This window comes from Sapajus apella, unplaced genomic scaffold (genome assembly GCF_009761245.1).
Source record: "Sapajus apella isolate SASKATOON/1434 unplaced genomic scaffold, GSC_monkey_1.0 scaffold2, whole genome shotgun sequence".
Taxonomy (NCBI): Eukaryota; Metazoa; Chordata; class Mammalia; order Primates; family Cebidae; genus Sapajus; species Sapajus apella.
Genome location: NW_022436942.1, coordinates 80,194,022 through 80,215,187, shown reverse-complemented (window position 1 = coordinate 80,215,187; position 21,166 = coordinate 80,194,022). Strand labels below are relative to the sequence as shown.

The 21,166-nt window shown below is 42.8% G+C and overlaps 1 protein-coding gene across 8 annotated transcripts in view; it reads right to left on the bottom strand.

Annotated features, from left to right (window-relative positions):
• Nucleotides 1–21,166, bottom strand: part of WDR66 (WD repeat domain 66) — an 85,050-nt gene that overhangs the window by 47,888 nt on the left and 15,996 nt on the right. For 6 of the 8 annotated variants that reach the window (XM_032242470.1, XM_032242477.1, XM_032242480.1 and 3 more), the window contains exons 6-11: nt 14,863–14,974; nt 14,547–14,627; nt 9,773–9,850; nt 6,950–7,000; nt 4,043–4,257; nt 96–290 (exon numbers count right to left, since the gene is read on the bottom strand). In XM_032242470.1, coding sequence (XP_032098361.1) covers nt 96–290; nt 4,043–4,257; nt 6,950–7,000; nt 9,773–9,850; nt 14,547–14,627; nt 14,863–14,974 — 732 coding nt within the window. The remainder of the gene's footprint in view (nt 1–95; nt 291–4,042; nt 4,258–6,949; nt 7,001–9,772; nt 9,851–14,546; nt 14,628–14,862; nt 14,975–21,166) is intronic. The other 2 variants (XM_032242456.1, XM_032242479.1) reach the window with 2 other exon arrangements.

Below are 21,166 nucleotides of genomic sequence, written 5' to 3'. Positions count from 1 at the left end.
TCCAGGAACAACACGAACCTCCCACTGCACGCAAACTAAAGAAGACATCCATCATTTTTCAACCATTCTAACGACTAGATTCATTAACAACTTACCTTATGACAAAAAGGTCACCTTTTAAAGTGCAGTCGGGAGGATAGTTTGATTTTTCAGTAGGAGGAGTTGCTGGGGTCTTTGAAAAGGACAGAGTTCTTATGGCGCTCAGTTGCAAGTGACTGTACCAGTTAACAATGGACAGGGTGTGATCATAGAACTTGATGTTACCCTTAATGTCACCTGTGACAATGTAGCTGAAATGGAGAATAACATCAGTTTGGCAAATAGCAATAATAACAAGTAGCATCTCTATAATACCCCTTTTTTTTTTTTTTTTTTTTTTTTTGAGACGGAGTTTCGCTCTTGTTACCCAGGCTGAAGTGCAATGGCGCGATCTCGGCTCACCGCAACCTCCGCCTCCTGGGTTCAGGCAATTCTCCTGCCTCAGCCTCCTGAGTAGCTGGGACTACAGGCACGCACCACCATGCCCAGCTAATTTTTTGTAGTTTAAGTACAGACGGGGTTTCACTGTGTTGACCAGGATGGTCTCGATCTCTTGACCTCGTGATCCACCTGCCTCGGCCTCCCAAAGTGCTGGGATTACAGGCGTGAGCCACCGCGCCCGGCCTAATACCCTTTTTTTAATTGGTCTTAACCAAATTCTTCAATATTGAGATAATACCTAATTATATGTCAGGCTCTGGATTCTGGGGCATTGCAAAAGCTTACTTGAATACTGCCCAACGAGAATGATTTTACTGTTATCCCAATTTACATCTAGGAAACTAACGCTCAGAGAGTTAAGAAATGTGCTCAGGGCATTGTGTGGCCAGATGTAGCAAATGACAATACAGATACCCAGTTATATTTGAATATTTGTGTAAAAAATGTAGTGTAGTTGGGCGTAGTGGCTCATGTCTGTAATCCCAGCACTTTGGGAGGATGAGGCAGGCAGATCACCTGAGGTCAGGAGTTCAAGACCAGGCTGGCCAACATGGTGAAACTCCTTTCTCTACTAAAAATACAAAAATTAGCCAGGCATGGTAGCACACCCCTGTAATCCCAGCTACTTGGGAGGCTGAGGCAGGAGAATCACTTGAACCCAGGAGGCAGAGATTGCAGTGAGCTGAGATAGAACCACGGCACTCCAGCCTGGGTGACAAGAACGAAACTCCATCTCAAAAACAAACAAACAAACAAACAAAAATTTAGAGTAAGTAAATCCCAAATATTGCATGGGACATACTTCTACCTGGCAACTTTATCGGGGCCACATGGCTTGACTATGCAGGGAACCCAGGTATAGCTAAAGCCAAGTCCATGCTCTCTGCTAGGTTCTTCCCTGCCCCCCAAGATCAGCCATATACAATGGCAGTGGACAAGGGATTTGCACCCTCTCCATATGACTACAGATAATGGAAACAGTCGCTCCACCAGCCCTCTGAAATCGTGCAGGCTGACAAGGGGAAACAGGCCACTTTACACAAAGGTGCTGCTGTTAGTTCAATCGTAAAACCCTGGCCAGTCCTCACAGCAAAAGGCAGTGCTGCGTGACAAAATGGCTTTCATATCCAGGCTTCGGATCCATCCCAAATGGGCTTTTTTTAAAAAAAGACTTTCACATAATTCTAATCACAGGGTGGGGGGCAGAGGAGGAGGATTTTCTCTTAACATACGCAGAGTGATTAAATGAGGTTTCTGATAGTAAGCAAAGCAGGTGGGCCAATAATTGGCTAGAACATCTTTCACTGCCCTCTGCTGGACAGAAGCAGCAATACTGACCAAGCATTTTCAGAGACCTTTTCCTTCTTGGACTCCCAGGTCCTGGCTGGGTTTTATTAACTTGGAGAACCCAGGCCTGTTCTTCACTGGATCCTAACCTCCAACCGATCAAAGGTTGATTGCGTGGCCAACTGCAGCTCTACTATCTTCTCGCCCCACTGAGTGAGGGTGACAATTTGCATTTCTCTTTGTAAAACCATATCAATACCTCACTGTTCCCCTGCATCAAATGAAAGGCAAATGGAAGCAAATGGGCTTTTTGAAAGCAGGTGGCAGGGTCCCCGTCACCAGGCAATTTTCTCCACACTTTTGGGAACTTCTCTCACACACTGATCATGGCCATCATTTCCCTAGGGCTCCCCTGCGCCAAGCAAGTGCGGAGTTTTACATCCCTGTCTCATGAAATCCTCAAAAAAACCACTCTGAAAGAAATAGTTTTTGTTTGTTTGTTTGTTTTTTGACATGGAGTTTTACTCTTGCTGCCCAGGCTGGAGTGCAATGGTGCGATCTCGGCTCACCGCAACCTCTGCCTCCTGGGTTCAAGCAATTCTCTTGCCTCAGCCTCCCGAGTAGCTGGGAGTACAGGCATGTGCCACCACGCCCAGCTAATTTTTTATTTTTATTTTTTATAGAGACGAGACTTCTCCGTGTTGGTCAGGGGCTGGTCTCAAACTCCTGATCTCAGGACCCGCCTCGGCTTCCCAAAGTGCTGGCATTACAGGTGTGAGCCACTGTGCCCAGCGGAGAAATAGTATTGTTATGCCCATTTTACAGATGAAGAAACAGAGGCTCAGCAAGGTTAAGTTCCTTGCTCAAGATCACTCAGCAAGGAAAGGACCCAGCTGAAATGAGAACTCTGTTCTAATTGAGGCCTTAAATAACCATCTCTGAGTCCCCACAGCCACTGTTCTGACACATTTGATCTTCTCACAACAGGTAAATGTTATTTTTGTTCTGTTTTGTTTTGTTTTTTTGAGACCGAGTCTCACTCTGTTGCCCAGACTACAGTGCAGTGGTGAGATCTTGGCTCACTGCAACCTCCACCTCCTAGGTTCAAGTGATTCTCATGCCTTAGCCTCCCAAGTAGCTGGGACTACAGCCGCACACCGCCATACCTGGCTAATTATTGTATTTTTAGTAGAGACGGGGTTTCACCATGTTGGTCAGGCTGGTCTTGAACTCCCAAACTCAGGTGATCTGCCCACCTCGACCTCCCAAAGTGCTACAGGTGTGAGCCACCATGCCCAGCCTGTTTTGCTTTGTTTCTTTGAGACAGAGTCTCCCTCTGTCAGCCAGGCTGGAGTGCAGTGGGATTATCTCGGCTCACCGCACCTCCACTTCCTGGGTTCAAATCATTCTCCTGTCTCGACCTCCCAAGTAGCTGGGACTACAGGCATATGCATCATGCCCAGCTAATTTTTATATTTTTACTAGAGACAGGGTTTCACCATGTTGGCCAAGACGGTCTTGATCTCTTGACCTCGTGATCCACCTGCCTCAGCCTCGCAAAGTGCTGTGATTACAGACACGAGTCACCACTCTCTGCTGTATATGTTACTTTGTAATCAGACAATACAATATAGCTATTCAAATTATTTTATTTTCTTAAATTTAACGCATGTAAAATGTTGGGTGCAAAATCCATCCAATTAGCACAGAAGAAAAAAAATCTAGCTCCTTTTTGTTTCACCAACACAAAGGGATTTTTTTTAACATAATGCATGCTCATGATTTTTTTAAAAATCCAATTAGTATAAATGGAACTATAAAAAGAAGTAAATCCACCCCCATTCCTGATCTTAGTTCTCAGTTCTTATCCTCAGAGGCAACCACTGTTCCCAGTTCATTATGACTATCCCCAGAATACTCTATGCATATACAAAATATGTATATACATCCAAAAGAGTTTTTTTTTGTTTTTGTTTTTTTAAGACAGGAGGGTCTCACTCTGACACCCCATGTAGAGTGCAGTGGCAATCATAGCTCATCGCAGCCTCAAACTCCTGGGCTTAAGCCACCCTCCCATCTCTCTCTTGTTTTTTGGTAGAGATGGGGAGTCTCACTATGTTGCCGAGGCTGGTCTCGAAATTCTGGACTCATGTGATCCTCCCACCTCAGCCTCCCAAGGAACTGAAATTAGAGGTATAAGCCACTATGCCCAACCTCCCAAAACAATTTTAAAATATTTTTATAACCATTCATAGCTACCTTTTAATAAAATTACCTATCAATTGTAGTAAGCACAGTGATACTCTCTTTCTGCAAATGAACCAATTTACAAGGCTTGATATAGGGAAAGCCCAAAAAGGTGGAGGCAGATGACGGTGGGCGGTGAATGTCCCAGACAACCAGCTTCCCTTCCATCGTGGCTGACAGTATTTGTGTTAAATTCAAGTGGAAGATGGACTGGCTAAACTTTCCCACAAGCTTGTTGAAAGTCTATGTTTCAAAAGAAAGGTTATAGTTATTGTTGGTAATAAATATAAAACAAAGGATTTATCAACACGATATTTTATAATGTTATGCTGAAATATAGTGAGAAAAAGAGAGAAAAAAAGAAAACAATCACTAAAAACCCTTTCCCACAGATTGCCATGGTCCAGGCATTTCTGAACCTCTGAAGCTTTGCTAAGAGCAAGTGAAAGGTTACGTACTCTATTCAATTACACTGTTTATTTAAAGTGAATGAGGGTGTGGTTAATCACAGTTTATACCTGTTAAATTTCTCTTATGGAGGTTTCAGAGGCTGGTAAAGAAACTGATGCCTGTTGTGAGCCAAAGCATGCTCAGGTTATAAAATAGCATAAAATAATTCTCCCAGTCTCCCTTGATCATAAGGTATTTTCCCATCAGTAAAAGATATTTAAGCACTATACACTGAAACACCCTATTCCTTATGCTGCCCCATTCTCTAATAGCACAGAGAAGATCCTAAGGTTTGCCTCTTCTGACTTGAACACAGAGGAATAGTAAAATAATAATTAGTCAATCAAGAGCACCAAGTTCTTTCTAAGAGCAGCACTGTTTCAACACAATGCATTTTTATCATTTCAAATGGCTCGTGATTTGTAGATTCTGTATTTGTGAATTTGCCTACTTGTAAGAATTGATTTGTAATCCCAAAATCAATACTTGCAGCTATCTCTTGGTCATCTACAGAAGTGCATGTGCAGTGTGACAAATAATTTTACTCACCCAACATGCACATTTCCAGTTGAGGTCAAACTGGGCAATGCTCTGCCTTCTTGTCTCAGCTCTGACTATAAACAAGTGTACTTTTCTTTTTTTTTTTTTTTTTTAAGACAGTCTTACTCTTTCATCCAGGCTGGAGTCCACTGGTGGGATCTCAGCTCACTGCAACCTCTGCCTTCTGTGTTCAAGTGATTCTTGTGCCTCAGCCTCCTGAGTAGCTGGGGCTATAGGCATCTGCCACCATGCCCAGCTAAGTTTTGTATTTTTAGTAGAGATGGGGTTTCACCATGTTGACCAGGCTGGTCTCAAACTCCTAACAGGTGATCCGCCGTCCTCGGCCTCCCAAAATGCTGGGATTACAGGCATAAATCACTGTGCCCGGCCACAAGTATCCTTTTCATGTCTATTTAATGACGTGTTGTTTGCATTTTGGGGTGCTTTTTCTTGGTGATTTCGGGATTTAAATTGACCTCCAAACATAGTGCTGAAGTGCTGTCTAGTGTTCCTAAGCAAAAGAATGCTGTGATGTGCCTTATGGAGAAAATATGTGGGTTGGATGAGTTTTGTTCAAGTCACGAGTTACAGTGCTGTTGGCCATGAGCACAACGTTAATGAATCAATGTTATATATTAAATAAAGTCGTGTCTTTCAACAGAAATACACATCAAACAAGGTTATGTATTGATCAGTTGGTGAAAATGTGACCAGAGGCTCATAGAAACTTACTCCTATATTTCCCTTAGGAGTAATAGTTCAGTATCTGCTAATTCGGTGTTTGCAGAGACTTTATAGAACATAACTACCAACAATAATGAGAGTTGACTGTATTTTTTAGTGCTTTCATTTATGAAAAACAAGTTTGCAGACTGAATCATCTCCTTGTGCCCATCCATCTCAACTTTTTATTTTTTGTTTGTGTCTTCTGGCCTGCTGGGCGTGGTGGCACATGTAATCCAAGCACTTTGGAAGCCAAGGCGGGTGGATCACCCGAGGTCAGGAGTTCAAGAGCAGCCTGACCAACATGGTGAAACTCCACCTTTTAAAAAAAAAAAAGAAAAGAAATCTCTACAAGTCATATCGAGAGAGAAGCAACTATACAGAAAACTCATCATCAGGTGCTCGCTGAGCGCGGGTTACATGGGTAGTAAATGCAGCAAGTGCTACATGAGACACCTCAAGTTTCACCTCAGACACAGGGCTTGCAGAAAGCAGGCAAGATGAAATGTTTCCTCAGCATCTGCTTCACCTCCTTTCTACTGGCTCTTAAACATCTAAATACTTAATGTCATTTATTATCCTGAAACTGAGCAGCTTTATAAGGGTTCCACTCACGTTCAACCACTCTACTTATACTGTTTCATTCTTTTTATTCCCCCTGCTCTGTTGCCTGGGCTGGAATGCAGTGGCATGAACATAGCTCACTGCAGCCTTGACCATGTGGGCTCAAGTGATCCTCCCATCTCAAACTCCCAAGTTGCTGAGACTACAGCCTCAAGTCATCTTGCCTGGCAATTTTTTTTTTTTTTTTAAATAGTAGAAACGAAGTCTAGCCTGTGTTGCCCAGGCTGGTCTCAAACCCCTGAGTTTCAGTGGTCCTCCCACCTCAGTCTCCCAAAGTGCTGGGATTACAGGTGAGAGCCACTGCACCCCAACAACTTTCATTCTTTGTCGATATGCACAAACACATTATAAAAGCCATCACTTTTTTATATTTTCTCATGGCAGTAACTCTTTTTATAACATTTTATTTTTAACAATACTTCCATCATTTTTAGCTGACAATTCAATATGAATACAAGACGTAAGTAAAAATTTTCAAATTATTTCCCAATAGCTTAATATCAAGATGTATAAAGAATAGCCCAAAGCAGCTAAGCTCACACATAAACATTTATGCTCCACAAAATCTGATGGATGAAAATCCAATAGGCATACTCACTTTTTCTGTTAAAAGTGGGGCACTGTGAGCCAGTGTGTCTCTCTCTTCATACTGATAAGACCAAAAAAAAAAAAATCACTAGTCAAAAAGACCCAGTTTCCAAAGAAATAACTATATTAATAATAAAAACAAAACAAATGCACCTCAACAAGGTCAGAAATTTGCAATTTCTACGGGTAAGAGAACTTGCTGCCTTGGAAAATATCTAAAAACATTCTGAAAGAAAAGCAAACATATAAAAAGTATAAAAAATGCCACAAATGATTATTACTTTTTTATAGATGGAGTTATATATTAAACAAGGTGTCTTTAAACAGAAACATATCTATCACCCAGCCTAGAGTGCAGTGGTGTGATCTCAGCTCACTGCAACCTCTGCCTCCCAGGTTCAAGTGATTCTCCTGAGGCAGCCTCCTGAGTAGCTAGGATTACAGGCATACACCACCATACCTGGCTAATTTTTTTTTTTTTTTTTTTCAGTAGAGATGGGGTTTTTTTCATGTTGGCCAGGCTGGTCTTGAACTCCTGATCTCAGGTGATTCATCCCCCTTGGCCTCCCAAACGGTTGGGATTACATGCAGGAGCCACCACGCCTGGCCTTAAGGTATTTGTTAAAGTTTTAAAGACACAGAATTCGAATTTGCATTAAGTACCATGTAAAGTCACAATTGGCCAGGTGCGTTGGCTCACACCTGTAATCCCACTTGCACTTTGGGAGGGCAAGGCAGGTAGATCACTTGAGGTCAGGAGTTTGAGACCAGTGTGGCTAACATGGAGAAACCTCATCTCTACTAAAAATACAAAAATTAGCCAGGCGTGATGGCAGGCGCCTGTAATCCCAGCTACTCGGATGGCTGAGGCAGGAGAATTGTTTGAACCATGGAGGTGGAGGTTGCAGTGAGCTGAGATCATACCACTGCACTGCAACTTGGGTGACAGAGTGAGACTCCATCTCAAAAATAAAATAAAATAAAGCTATAATAAATATCTTAAATAATAACTATCACCGACAATCAGTGATTCAATGTGTTTTAGTTTTGCTTTACAATTTTTTATTTAGGTAAAATTCACTTAACATAAAATTAATCATAACCATGTTAAAGTGTACAATTCAGTGGTGTTTCATACATTCACAATGCTGAGTAACCTTCTAGATCCAAGACATTTTCTTTCTTTTTTTTTTTAAGATAGAGTCTCACTCTGTTGCCTGGCCAGAGTGCAATAGCATGATCTCATGTCACTGCAACTTCCGCCTCTCAGGTTCAAGCAATTCTCCTGCCTCAGCCTACCAAGTAGCTGGGACTACAGGCGCACACCACCACACCCAGCTAATTTTTGTATTTTTAGTAGTGACAGGGTTTTACCATGTTGGCCAGGATGGTCTCGATCTCTTGACCTTGTGATCCACCCACCTCAGCCTCCCAAAGTGCTGGGATTACAGGCGTGAGCCACTGCACCCGGCCGATCCAAGATATTTTTATAATCCCAAAAGGAAATCTCATACCCATTAAGCAGCCACTCTGTCTCTCCCCAGGCCTTGAAAACCACCAGTTTACTCTGTATCTGTGGACTTGCCTATGCTGGACATTCCATAGGAATGACATCATACAACATGTGACTTTCATGTCTGGCATCTTTCATTGAGCATCATGGTTTCAAGGCTAGTCCATGTCACAGCATGTATCAGTACTTCATACAATAACATTCCATTGTATGAATAGACCACATTTTGTTTACATAATCATCAGATGATGAACATTTGGTTTGTTTCTACCTTTTCGTTATTACAAATAGCGCTGCTGCTGCTGTGAACATTTGTGCAGAAGTATTTGTTTGAATGCTTCTTTTCAATTCTTTCACATCTTACCCTGGAATTGCTGAGTCACACAGCAATTCCATGTTTAACTTGGAACGTTCTTTGTTTTCTTGTGTTTTGTTTTGTTGAGACAGAGTCTCACTCTGTTGCCCAGGCTGGGGTGCAGTGGCACCATCACAGCTCTCTACAGCCTCAAACTCCTGGGCTCAAGGAGTCCTCCAGCCTCAGCCCCCTGAGGAGCTGGGACTACAGGCATGCATCACCATGCCCTGTTAATTTTTTTCTTTTTGTAGAGATGAGGTCTTATTTTATATATATATATATATATTTTTTTTTATTTTTTTAATTTTTTTAAATGAGGTCTTATTATATTGTGAAGGCTAGTCTTGAACTCCTGGCCTCAAGTGATCCTCTTGCCTTGGTCTCCCATGGTGCTGGGATTATAGTCATGAGCCATTGTGCCCAGCCTCAATGTTTTTTATTCTCATGATTTTGCCCCATGTCAATATACATATCATTAATCTGTTTGCTAATACCTTTCTAAAAGGAATAAAGTCCTAGGTTTCAAAAAAAAAAAAAAAAAACCACCTATATTTTAGAGTCAGGTGTGGCGGCTCACCCCTGTAATCCCAGCTACTTATGAGGATGAAGTGGGAGGATCACTTGAGCCCAGGAATTCAAGACCAGCCTGGGTAACACAGCAAGACCTCGTTTCCAAAAAAACCACAAAACTTGTATTTCAGTCTTGTTAAATAAATTCAAATAAACATTTGCCTAATTTCTTTAATAAAATGAAATAAATAAAATTAAATTATTTGTTTCTGATTTAATATGCTAATTTCCAATGGGATTAAATAAATACTATAATTAAATAAAAACATTTTAATATATATTCATTGCTTCCTAAGTAGAGATACTATCTTGTTACATTACTGAAACATTTGTACTTGAAGAATGAATACATACTTGTACCCACATTTAAAACAAATCAAAATATTTCTACTTACCCATGCATAATATATTGCCTGTGTTTTACTATTGCTCACCAATTCTTTACTGTTTGTTGGGTTAAAAGTGAGGTAGTTCTGAAATATAAAATATGGAAATATATTAATGATAAATTTTCTGTTTCTGATTAAGCTGAATATTAAAATTAAATAATTTTAATTAAAACAAATGAGTAGGAATATAAAACGAAAGATACGGCATTTGATAAAAAATAGGAATAGCATTTAAATACTGGTGATTAAAATAAATAGTGTCAAATGTGTTTCTTTTCCAGTCTTATCTATTACAATTCATCATCTATAAATTGGAACACGCTTTTATTTCCTTTTTTTTTTTTTTTTTTTTTTAAGACAGAGTCTCGCTCTGTCACCCAGGCTGGAGTGCAGTGGTACAATCTCAGCTCACTGCAGCCCCTGCCTTTTGGGTTCAAGCAATTCTCTTGCCTCAGCCTCCTTAGTAGCTGGGACTACAGGCGTGTGCCGCCACGCCTGGCTAATTTTTGTATTTTTAGTAGAGACGGGGTTTCATCATGTTGGCCAGGCTGGTCTTGAACCCAACCTCAACCAATCCACCCGCCTCGGCTTCCCATAGTGCTGGTATTACAGGTGTGGGCCACTGCACCTGGATGTAACAAGCTTTTCTGACAGCAGTCAATTTAAAATAAGATAACAATAAAATAAACTGGAACGAGCAAAAGTAAACCCATATTTACCAATAACCTTTATTCTGTGTCCTTTTAGATAAACAGTGCTGCATATACACTTCTAAACTTGACAGGGCCACACGATATCTTGGAATGAATGCAAGATATTGAAAGGGGATTCTAATTCCTGCCAAGATGGTGAATAGCATGAGCTGCTGGCTCCCTTCCCAAAACTCAACCCTTCAGAAACTATGGACGTGAGGGAAACTTTAAATACAGAAACCAAACAATCATAGCAAGAACAACAAAGCAAGCTCTTCCTGGGGAGCCATGGGGCATGTGTTTGAAATGTGCAAGGGAGGTGGGTGGCTACAGTCTGCAGTGAAAGGCTACCGGGGGCAGCATTGAGGGACCAGCTGGAGAAAAACTTTTGAAGTTCCATTTCTGCCATTTCCACCCCGTCTCCACACCTATTCCTTACCTATCATTTTCCGAACATTTTATGAATGTTACATACCACAGGAGTGTAAACTACCAATGCCAGTGATTGAGAATTAATACCAGAACAGCACAAAAGCCTGGGTAGGGCAAGGAACTGGCAAAAGCAAGTGCATGAGGCAGACTTCAGGAAGCCTGAAAACCAGCCTCAAACCACCTCTGATTAGATTAAGCTGACCACTCTGCCAGGTGCCTTTAAGAAGCACAAGTAAGTCTTCTTTGGAGGAAGTCATCTCGAGCCTCAAATTTATTTCTACACTTTAAAAAACACAACATCAGGCATTTAGTAAAAAACAGCCAGGCATATTAAAGAGATTCATCCAGGCCAGGTGCTGCGGTGCACGCCTGGAATCCCAGCACTTTACAAGGCTGGGGCAGGAAGATCACTTGAGGCCAGAAGTTCAAGACCAGCCGGGGCAACAGAGCGAAACCTCCTCTCAAAAAAAATAAAGACACATCCAAATGACTGAAAACCAAGGGGAAAAAGCAATTGGTAGAAAGAAGCCCGCAGGAAATCCATGTATTTGGGTTATTAGACACAGACATACAATCACTAGATGAACATGCAGGAAAGCAGAGGACAAGACAGAGACTCACAGCACATAACTCTACTTAAAAAAGGAATCAAATGGGGATTCTAGACCTGAAAAAATGATTTAAAATGCTCAACAGACAGTTTAACAAAAATTTAGACACAGCCAGTTCTAAAAATTTAGAACTAGTCAGTAGGAAAGGAAGACATATTATAGTAGACAAATAATATAGTTTCTGCTTCCAGACTGAAGCGGAAACAGATGAAAGCATAGAAAATACAGGAAAGAAAAGACAAATGGGACAAGACCAAAAAGGTCTAACTTATGTGTAATTGGAGCCCCAGAAGGAGAATAAAGAAAATGTGGCAGAAGAAATGTGTAAAGAGATAATGACTGAGAATTTTCCAAAACTGAGAAGAGATATAACATCCCAGGTTCAAGAAATCCTAAAGGTTACGCTTTTTAAAAATTAACAACATACTCATATACACACAGACACATCATTGAAAAACTGCTGAGGCTGGTGCAGCAGTGGCTCATGCCTATAATCCCAGCACCTTCGGAGACTGAGGTAGGAAGGTCACTTGAGCCCAGGAGTTTGAGACCAGCCTGGGCAACATAGCAAGACCCGATTTCTACAAAAAAAAAAAAAAGCGCCCGGTGTGGTGGTGCTATCTGGGAAGCTGAGGTAGGAGAATCACTTGAGCCTAAGAGGTCGAGGCTGCAATGAGCTGTGACTGTGCTGCTGCACTTCAGCCTAGGTGATAGAGTGAGGCCCTGTCTCACAAAAATAAATAAAAATCCCTGCTGAAAACCAAGGAAAATGCTGTAAAAGCTGCTGGGGGCCAAGGAGAGAGATACACAACATTCAAAATAGGGATTGACAACTGACTTTTCTTTTTTTTTTTTTTAAAGGGAGTCTCACCCTGTCGCCCAGGCTGGAGTGCAATGGTGTGATCTCAGCTCATTGCAACCTCCACCTCCTGGGTTCAAGCGATTCTCCTGCCTTAGCCTCCCGAGTAGCTGGGATTACAAGTGTGTGCCACCACACCCGGCTAATTTTTTATATCTTTAGTAGAGATGGGGTTTCACCATGTTGGCCAGGCTGGTCTCGAACTCCTGACCTCAAGTGATCCACCCACCGTGGCCTCCCAAAGTGCTGGGATTACGGGCGTGAGCCACCACACCTGGCGACAGCTGACTTTTCAACATAAATGGTAGAAACTAGAAGACAACAGAATCAAATCCTTGAAGATATGAAGTACTAAAATACTACCACTCTAGAATTCTATACCAAAGGAAAATATTCTTCAAAAATAAACACTTGTCCATGAACATTCACAGCAGCTTTATTTTTAAGCCACAACCAGGAAACAACCCAACATCCATTGACAGTGAATTCATAAACAAACTATGATGTACCTATTCAATGCAGTACTATTCAACAATAAAAAGGAATATACTACTGACACATGCAACAACAAAACTGAGTGAAAAAAACCAAAGCTCTCTGCAAATGGAGTCCATTTATTACCTAGCAAATTCTAGAAAATGCAAACTAATAAATAATAATCAGGATGGTATGTGTTGGGAGGTGGATGGAGGAATCAGATCACACCTTGGAGGCCATGTTATGGAATTTTAATTTTATTCGGAGGACAATGAGAAGTTACTGAAGGATTCTAAGTACGGGAGTGATATAGTATTTTGATTATTTAAAAATAACACTCTTGGCTGCTGCGGGAAGATTGTTAGAGAGTGAGGTGAGAATGAAAGCAGAGAGACCAGCTGGCCAGGTGGTGCAGGCAGGGGTGACTGTGGCCTGGACTAGGATCATGGCAACAGAGGTGGAGAGGAGAGGGAAGATTTCAGGATACCTCTTGGAAGTAAACAGCCTTGGAAATAGATGCCAATACCCAAGAAGGCAGAGCAAGAAGAAGAGGGTTGGGTGTGGTGGCTCATGCCTATAATCCCAACATTTTGGGAGGCTGAGGCAGGTAGATGGCTTGAGCCTAGGAGTTGGAGACCAGCTTGGCCAACATGGAAAAACCCGGTCTCTGTAAAAAATTTAAAAATTAACTGGGCATGATAGTGTGCACCTGTAGTCCCAGCTACTCAGGAGGCTGAGGTGGGAGGATTGCTTGAGCTCAGGAGGCAGAGGCTGCAGTGAGCTGAGATTGTGACACTGCACTCTAGCCTGGAAAACAGTGAGACCCTGTCTCTCAAAAAAACAATTTTTTTTCCATTTTAATTATTTTAAATTTAGGTCACCATGTGTACTCAGCAAGGTTGCAAGGTACAAAATCAACACACAAAAATCAGCTGCCTTTTTATACATTAGCAGTGAACAATCTAAAAAGGAAATTAAGAAAACAAATCCGTTTATAATAGCATTAAAAACCAAAAAATCCTTAGGAGTAAATTTAACCAAGGAGGTGAAGACATGAACTCTGGAAATCACAAAACATTCCTGAAAGAAATTAAAGAAGATATAAATAAATGGCAAGGCATCCCATGCTCATGGATTGGAAGACAATTTTGTGAAGATGATGATACCACCCCAAGTGATCTAAGATTCAATGTAATCTCTATCAAAACCCCAAAGGCGTTTTTTTGCAGCAATAAAGAAACCTGTCCTAAATAGCCATATATGGTTGGTGGCTACTGTGTTGGCACAACTTTAAGGAGTAAGAAAATTTTTTCAGGGGCAAGAGGAATGTTTCGGGGAAAGGAAAGAAGATGGACGTAAGACTGCGTAACCACATGTGCCTGGCTGAGTCTAGTCACTCAAACCCTCTATTTTGGTTTGCTCCTGCAAGCCAGGTATGTACTTATCACAGTGCCTGGCACAGAACAGGCACTCGATAAATGTATGACAGATGAAGCATGTAAGGATGAATGAGACAAGTCACAACGGCAGAGAGCAGTGACCCAGGAAATCAGGATTATGTATGTTTGGCCTCAAACTCCCAACCTCAAGTGAGCCACCCACTATAGCCTCCCAAAGTTCTTGAATTACAGGCGTGAGCCTTCGCACCCAGCCTGGCCTGGCACCAATGTAACTTTAGGTTGATCTTTACAGGTTCAAACTGAACTCACCTGAAAACCGTACTCTTTGGGGAGTTCAAGAGTACATGCTGGTGTTTCCACTGCCAAAGTCCACTTCCAGATGCACACCTTCTGAAGGGGACAGCAGAGAGACGGGCATGAGAAGGTCTGTGAAGTCTGCTGAAGTAACCTATACCTTCTGTGACCCCGAAACTTCAAGTAACTAAGGACAGAGGCCCGGACTCTGTGCTGTGGAGTCTGGTCTTTTGAGAGTGTCACAAACATCACACAGCCTGAACAGAGATGCCCACGTGGACATGCTGGACAGATCGGCCAGCTCGCTGAGGCTGATCCAAAGGGCCTTTACCTGGACTTCAGCATCTGAGATGGTTGCCAGATACTTGGCATCGTGGGCCATGGCCATTGCCCTGATACCATTCCCTTCAGGGCAGCTGTCAAATATCGTGTGCACAGGAATACTGCAAAACAGGACGGGGAGGGACGACACCTGCTGAGGTCTCCCTGGCTTCCCAGAGAGGCCCAGGGCAGGTCTGAGCTCAGCTCAAACCTCCCAAAACATCACGAAATGTGGTCTATCCATATAGTGGAATATTTTTGAGCCATAAAAGGGAATGAATCAGCCAGGAGTGGTGGCTCATGCCTGTAATCACAGCACTTTGGGAGGCCAAGGTGAGTGGATCATCTAAGGTCAGGAGTTCGAGACCAGCCTGGCCAACATGGTGAAATCCCGTCTCTACTGAAAATACAAAAAATTAGCTGGGTGTGGTGGCAGGCACCTGTAATCCCAGCTACTTGGGAAGCTGAGGTAGGAATATCACTTGAACCTGAGAGGCAGAGGTTGCAGTGAGCCAAGATTGCGCTGTTGCACTCTAGCCTGGACAATAAGAGCAAAACTCCATCTCTAAATAAATAAATAAATAAATAAATGAAATAAAAATAAAAATTCTGCTGCCTTCAGAAAGAATGAGGTACATCGGGAAAATGACTCAAATTTGTGAAAAAAGCAAATTGCAAAACAATAGCATCATCCTAATTGATTGTGTGTGTGTGTGTGCGCGTGCGTGTGTGTGTGTGTGTGTGTGTGTGTGTGTGTGTGTGTGAGAAAAATTCTGGAGGAATAGAGTCCAAACTGTAAGCAATGGTTCCTCTGGAGATGGGGTTTGGGTGAGGAGGAACTGTTATTTTTTGCTCTTGTACTTCCGTACTGTGTTATTGACAAGACCTTAGTGCTGTATAATTCTGACAAAGCCTTGAAATACACAGACTTAGATGAAATGTAAGTATCTAAGGGAGCCAAAGCATGCAGAAGCAGTGGAAGCGAAGATGGAAGTTGTAATATTTGGGTCGGGGAGGTCCACTGACTCCCACTAAAATGAAAAATGGATGGTAGCAAGACTTAAACCAGGAACTCAGCCTGCACGGTTCTTTTTTTTTTTTTTTTTTTGGTTATGGAGTCCTAGCCACAGTGAAGATAAACAGGCCTCAGTATCTCTGTATGTCACACCAGGATCCCAACTGGCTGGCATCCAGTCTGTGTCCCAGCTGAGGACTTCTGTGGTTCTCTGTCACTTGAGAAACTTCATCCCACTGAGAAGTGGCCCCAACAATTCACCTGGGAAGGCAATCCCAAAATATTGAAAATAACACAATGAAGTCCTTAGTGAGAAAATGTGTCTTATCCCTGGAGATACTTGGAGTTGAATATAGAGAAGATAAAGTCAGTCAGACCTGCATTATTAACATATTTGTGATAAGAGAATTTGTTCATTTTTTAGGAATTTGTAATGTTTAAGTGAATTTGACATACCAGCGTTGCCAACAGATTACATTTGTGATGTTAATTTAAAATATATAGTTTATTTAAACTTGTGATGTTAAATTGAAATCATATTAGGTTTATAAACAATATTAGAACACTTAAGAGAACTTAAGACTTACCATATTTATGTCTAATTTACTAGATTTGCAGTAATTACTTAAGTACCATGAAGGATTTGTTTGTTAATCAGACTGCTAAAAAACTTAATGAAACTGAATATCTTAAATTTCAAAATGCAGTTTAAAATGTTTAAAAGGAGTTAATAACAAAATTTGTAAGTGGGGCCAAACATTATCAAACCCTCCTTAAAGGTGATTGCAAGAATATGCTGGATTTATAAATAGAATAAGATTTTTAAGTTGAGCGAAAAACTGGAGGAAGAACTACGGTTTTTAATTTATGACTAATAAAATGAATATTAATTCGAAAACCAAAACGGCCTCTGAATAATCTTTTCTGGGTCCCAAAGTAATCACTTGGGTTATCGTAAAACTCATATTAACATAGCATTTGCATTATTAATGACAGATATGCTTTACTGTGTAATTTTTATTAAAAAAAAAAAATCACTGCCCTCACCTTGCTTTGTGTCTAATAGAGAGTTTCACAAATGAGAAAAATACAGTGGATCAACATCATAAAGGGGCAGCTCTGTCTGGTGAAGGTGTCGGTCAGCAAAGGCTTCAGAGACAAGACACACCTGAAGGACTCCCACCCTCCAGTCGGCTGACTGCAGATTTCCTACAGCATGAGATAACAGCTTTCCCTGTGGTTAAGTTGGATGTGCCATTACTCGCAGCTGAGACCATGTAGCAACTGCAGATGGCTATGCGTGCAGGCAGCAGGCATTTCACTTTCTGGGGGAAGCGTCTGCACAGCCTTAATGCAGGGTGCATATTCCCTGCAGCATAAGCTGATTTGACAACGGGCAGTCTCTAAAGGGTTTTAATCAGGGTGGCAACCCAATTAGATTTATGTTTGGGAAAAGATCGCACTAACGATGTGGAGAAAAACAACATGAAGCTATCCATATATACGTGTTTAAAACAATAGCAAATGTTTTAGAAGGAAATATACCAAATTGATTACCTCTAGAAAGAAAACTAGGATTGGAGATGGTAGCCAGTGCTTTCCATGAAAATGTATTGGTTTTCATTTAAAAAAAAATTTTTTTTTGAGATGAAGTCTCGCTCTGTCACCCAAGCTGGAGTGCAATGGCATGATCTTGGCTCACTGCAACTTCTGCCTCCTGGGCTTAAGCGATTCTCCTGTCTCAGTCTCCCGAGTAGCTGGGATTACAGACATGCGCCACCACACCTGACTAATTTTTTTGTATTTTTGTAGAGACTGGGTTTTACCACATTGGCTGGAACTCCTGACCTAATGTGATCCACCAACCTCAGCCTCCCAAAGTGCTGGGATTACAGGCATGAGCCACTGCACCTGGCCTGGTTTTCATTAAATTTAACAGTTTTATATTAAAATGTACTAAAAAATTTTTTTATATAAATTAAACAGATGAGCGAGCTGTGGTGCCTCATGCCTGTAACCCTGGCACTTTGGGAGGTCAAGTTGGGTGGATCACTTGGGCCCAGGAATTCGAGACCAGCCTGAGTAACATGGTAAAACCCCATCTCTAAAAAAATATACAAAAACATCAGCTGGATGTGGTAGTGTGTACCCGTGGTCTCAGCTACTTGGGAGGCTGAGATGGGAGGATCATCTGAGCCCAAGAGGTAGAAGGTGCAGTGAGCCGAGATTGTGCCACTGCACTTCAACCTGGGCAACCGAGTAAGACCCTGTCTCAATAATAATAATAACAACAACAACAACAATAACAGATGAGGCTGGGCACAGTGGCTAACACTTGTCATTCCAGAACTTTGGGACGCGAAGACAGAAGGATCACTTGTGCCTAGGAGTTCAAGACCAGCTCAGGCAACATAGCAGGACCCTGTCTCACGAAAAAAAAAAAAAAATTAGCCAGGCTTAGTGGCATGTAGGTCCCACCTACTAAGGAGGCTGAGGCGGGAGGATTCACTTGAGCCCCAGAGGTGAAGGCTGCAGTGAGCCGTGATCACACCACTGCACTCCAGCCTGGGTAATAGAGCGAGACCTTTTCTCAAAAAAACAAAAACAAAAAACCAGATGAAAGACCATACGTTGTTTGGTCTATCCATACAATGTAATGTGATTCTGCCACAGAAGCAACATGTGCCACACCACAGATGAACCTTCAAGCACGAGGCTAAGTGAAAGATGCCAGACACAAAGGCCATCTATTGTAGGTCTTTGTGTGAAATCAGAGAAGACACAGGAAATGAAGTGTCAGATGCCACAGAGAAGTCAAGTCAGATGAAGATCGGGGTTGGGCAATGTGACCCCCTGGAGGTCACTGGTCACATGTGGGAGAGCAGTTCCTGTGTCCCCCACTCTAGAACATTCAAACATAACTTCTTCCTAACCTCCTCATGCATCTGGACTCACTCCTTGAACTCTTCCCCCTCCCCACCCACGCACCCAACTAACCAGGCCCAAACAATCTTGTCAGTGAATCTGACTGCTCTCTGCCTCTAAGCCAGGAGTTAAGAAAGAAAACCCATCTAGGATCCTCTATCATGGGCCGGGTACTGTGCTCTAGCGAACCTCACAACATCCTGCACACTGAGTCTAATCGGTAAGTAATGGTCCCTCCAAATGCGGGTCCACACAGAACCTCAGAATACGACCTTATTTGGACACAAGGCCTTTGTGGATGTAGTTAGTTAAGATGAGGTTATACTGGACTAGGGTGGGTCCCAAATCCAATGTCCAGTGTCCTCAAGAAGACACAGATGGGTGCATGGTGGAAATGTCATGGGAAGATAGAGGCAGAGACTGGGCGGATGCGTCCACAAGCCAAGGATACCAAGGGTCGCCCGTAGCCACCAGAAGTGAGGGGAGAGGCCTGGGACAGATTCTCCCTCACAGCCCCCAGAAGCAGCCAACTCTGCCGACACCTTGGTTTCAGACTTCTGGCCTCCAGAACTGCAAGAGAGTACATTCCTCTTATTTTAAGCCATGTCATTCGAGGTAATTTGTTACAGTAGCCCAAGGAAAGTAAAAAACAGTAGGTGTCATTATTATTTTTTCACAAATGGGAAAGTCACTTTCTTCTCTGGGCCTCCAAGTCACACAGCAGACCATGGCCAAGTGGGCACAGAAGCCCAGGAGGATGGCAGAGCCCACACTCACGCTTTCCTCTTGCCACCTGCTCTTTCATGTCACCCGGAAGTCCCCAGGGCCCCTTCCCCTCTCCCCTTTCAATTCTCCTACCCAGGCAAGCCACCACCAGCCACATTCCCTGTTCTTATTCCTACCTGGCCAGCATGGCCGGACACGCATCGCCACGTTCCTCCCACCCACCCACCTGCTGCAGGCTCGTGCTTTCTGTTCCCACCAGGCCTGCCCTGAACCCTACAGTTCCTTCCCTTCATTTGGGGGAACCCTACTGCAGTCCTATCGATCACACCACGTCACAACCCCACAGTCCAAACTTCAGCCCAATCCCAATGTCCTCGACAGATAAGCTGGCCTTCTGCTTGACAGCTGTCACACAAAGTGGCATGCTCAGCACCACAGTGTCCCCCAACTGCCTAGGCATCTTCTTGCCCAGCACTACACAAACTATCTGTGGCGAAAGACATTTTTATTCCATTGTGGGCCAACACATATTTTTTTTCTTGAGACAGGGTTTCGCTCTGTCACCCTGGCAGGAGTGCAACAGCACAATAATGGCTCACTGCAGCCTCAAACACCTAAGCTCAAGCCATCCTCCCGCCTCAGCCTCCCAAGTAGCTGGGATGACAGGCACACACCACTACACATGGCTAAATCTTTACTTTTTGTAGAGACAGAATCTCACTATGTTGCCCAGGCTGCTCTCAGACACCTGGCCTCAAGTGATCCTCCTGCCTCAGCCTCCCAAAGTGCTGGGAGGTTCCCAAGTGCAGGAGCCACTGCACCTAGCCCAGATCAAATACTTTTACAAAACAAAAATATCATAGCAAGAACAAATTGCTATAAAAGTTCCAAAGGCCCCCTCTCATTTTCTGTACTTTCTGTTCAACATAGCCCAGGACCGGCTGACTGATCAGCTCCGCCTGCAGGCCACACTTTGAGCAGCACTGCTCCAGCCCATGGAAATTCCACCATTCCTTGTCTGATGCGCTAACAGAAAAGAGACCAGAAAAGCTGAATGTTATGAGTTAGGAAGAAAGGCAATAAAAGATGACCACCTTGATACCAGAGAAGCCCTCCATCCAGTCTGCCTCCAGCCAGGGAAGGAGGAGAGTGAGTTACAGAAGCAGATACCAGGAGGGTAAGAACCCCAGCCTTCTGGACCTGGCTCCAGTGCCAGAGAGCCTATGGTTGTCCACCTCCCCTCACCTAGCCTGGTTTCTAGATCAAAGCAAGCATGCCTTATTACCCCAGGTTAAGAAGGCCACTGTAACTCTTTTCTTAGACACCAGAGTGTGTCCAAAGGCTTGTAGGCTAACTTGAGAAAAACATCAGACACAGTCCAATAGATGGACACTCTACCAAATCCCTGACCTGTATTCCTCAAAACTGTCAAAGTCATCAAAAACAAGGAAAGTCTGAGAAACTGCCAGAGCCAAGACGAGCCTAAGGAGACATCACACCTCAATCAAATGCGGTCTCCTGGATGCTTGTTAATAATAATGTGTCAATATTGGTTCACGAATTATAGCAAATTGATCCTACTAATGTAAGATTAACTAATGTGGGAACCTGGGTGTGGGGTATACGGGAATCTTGAGTACTATCTTCC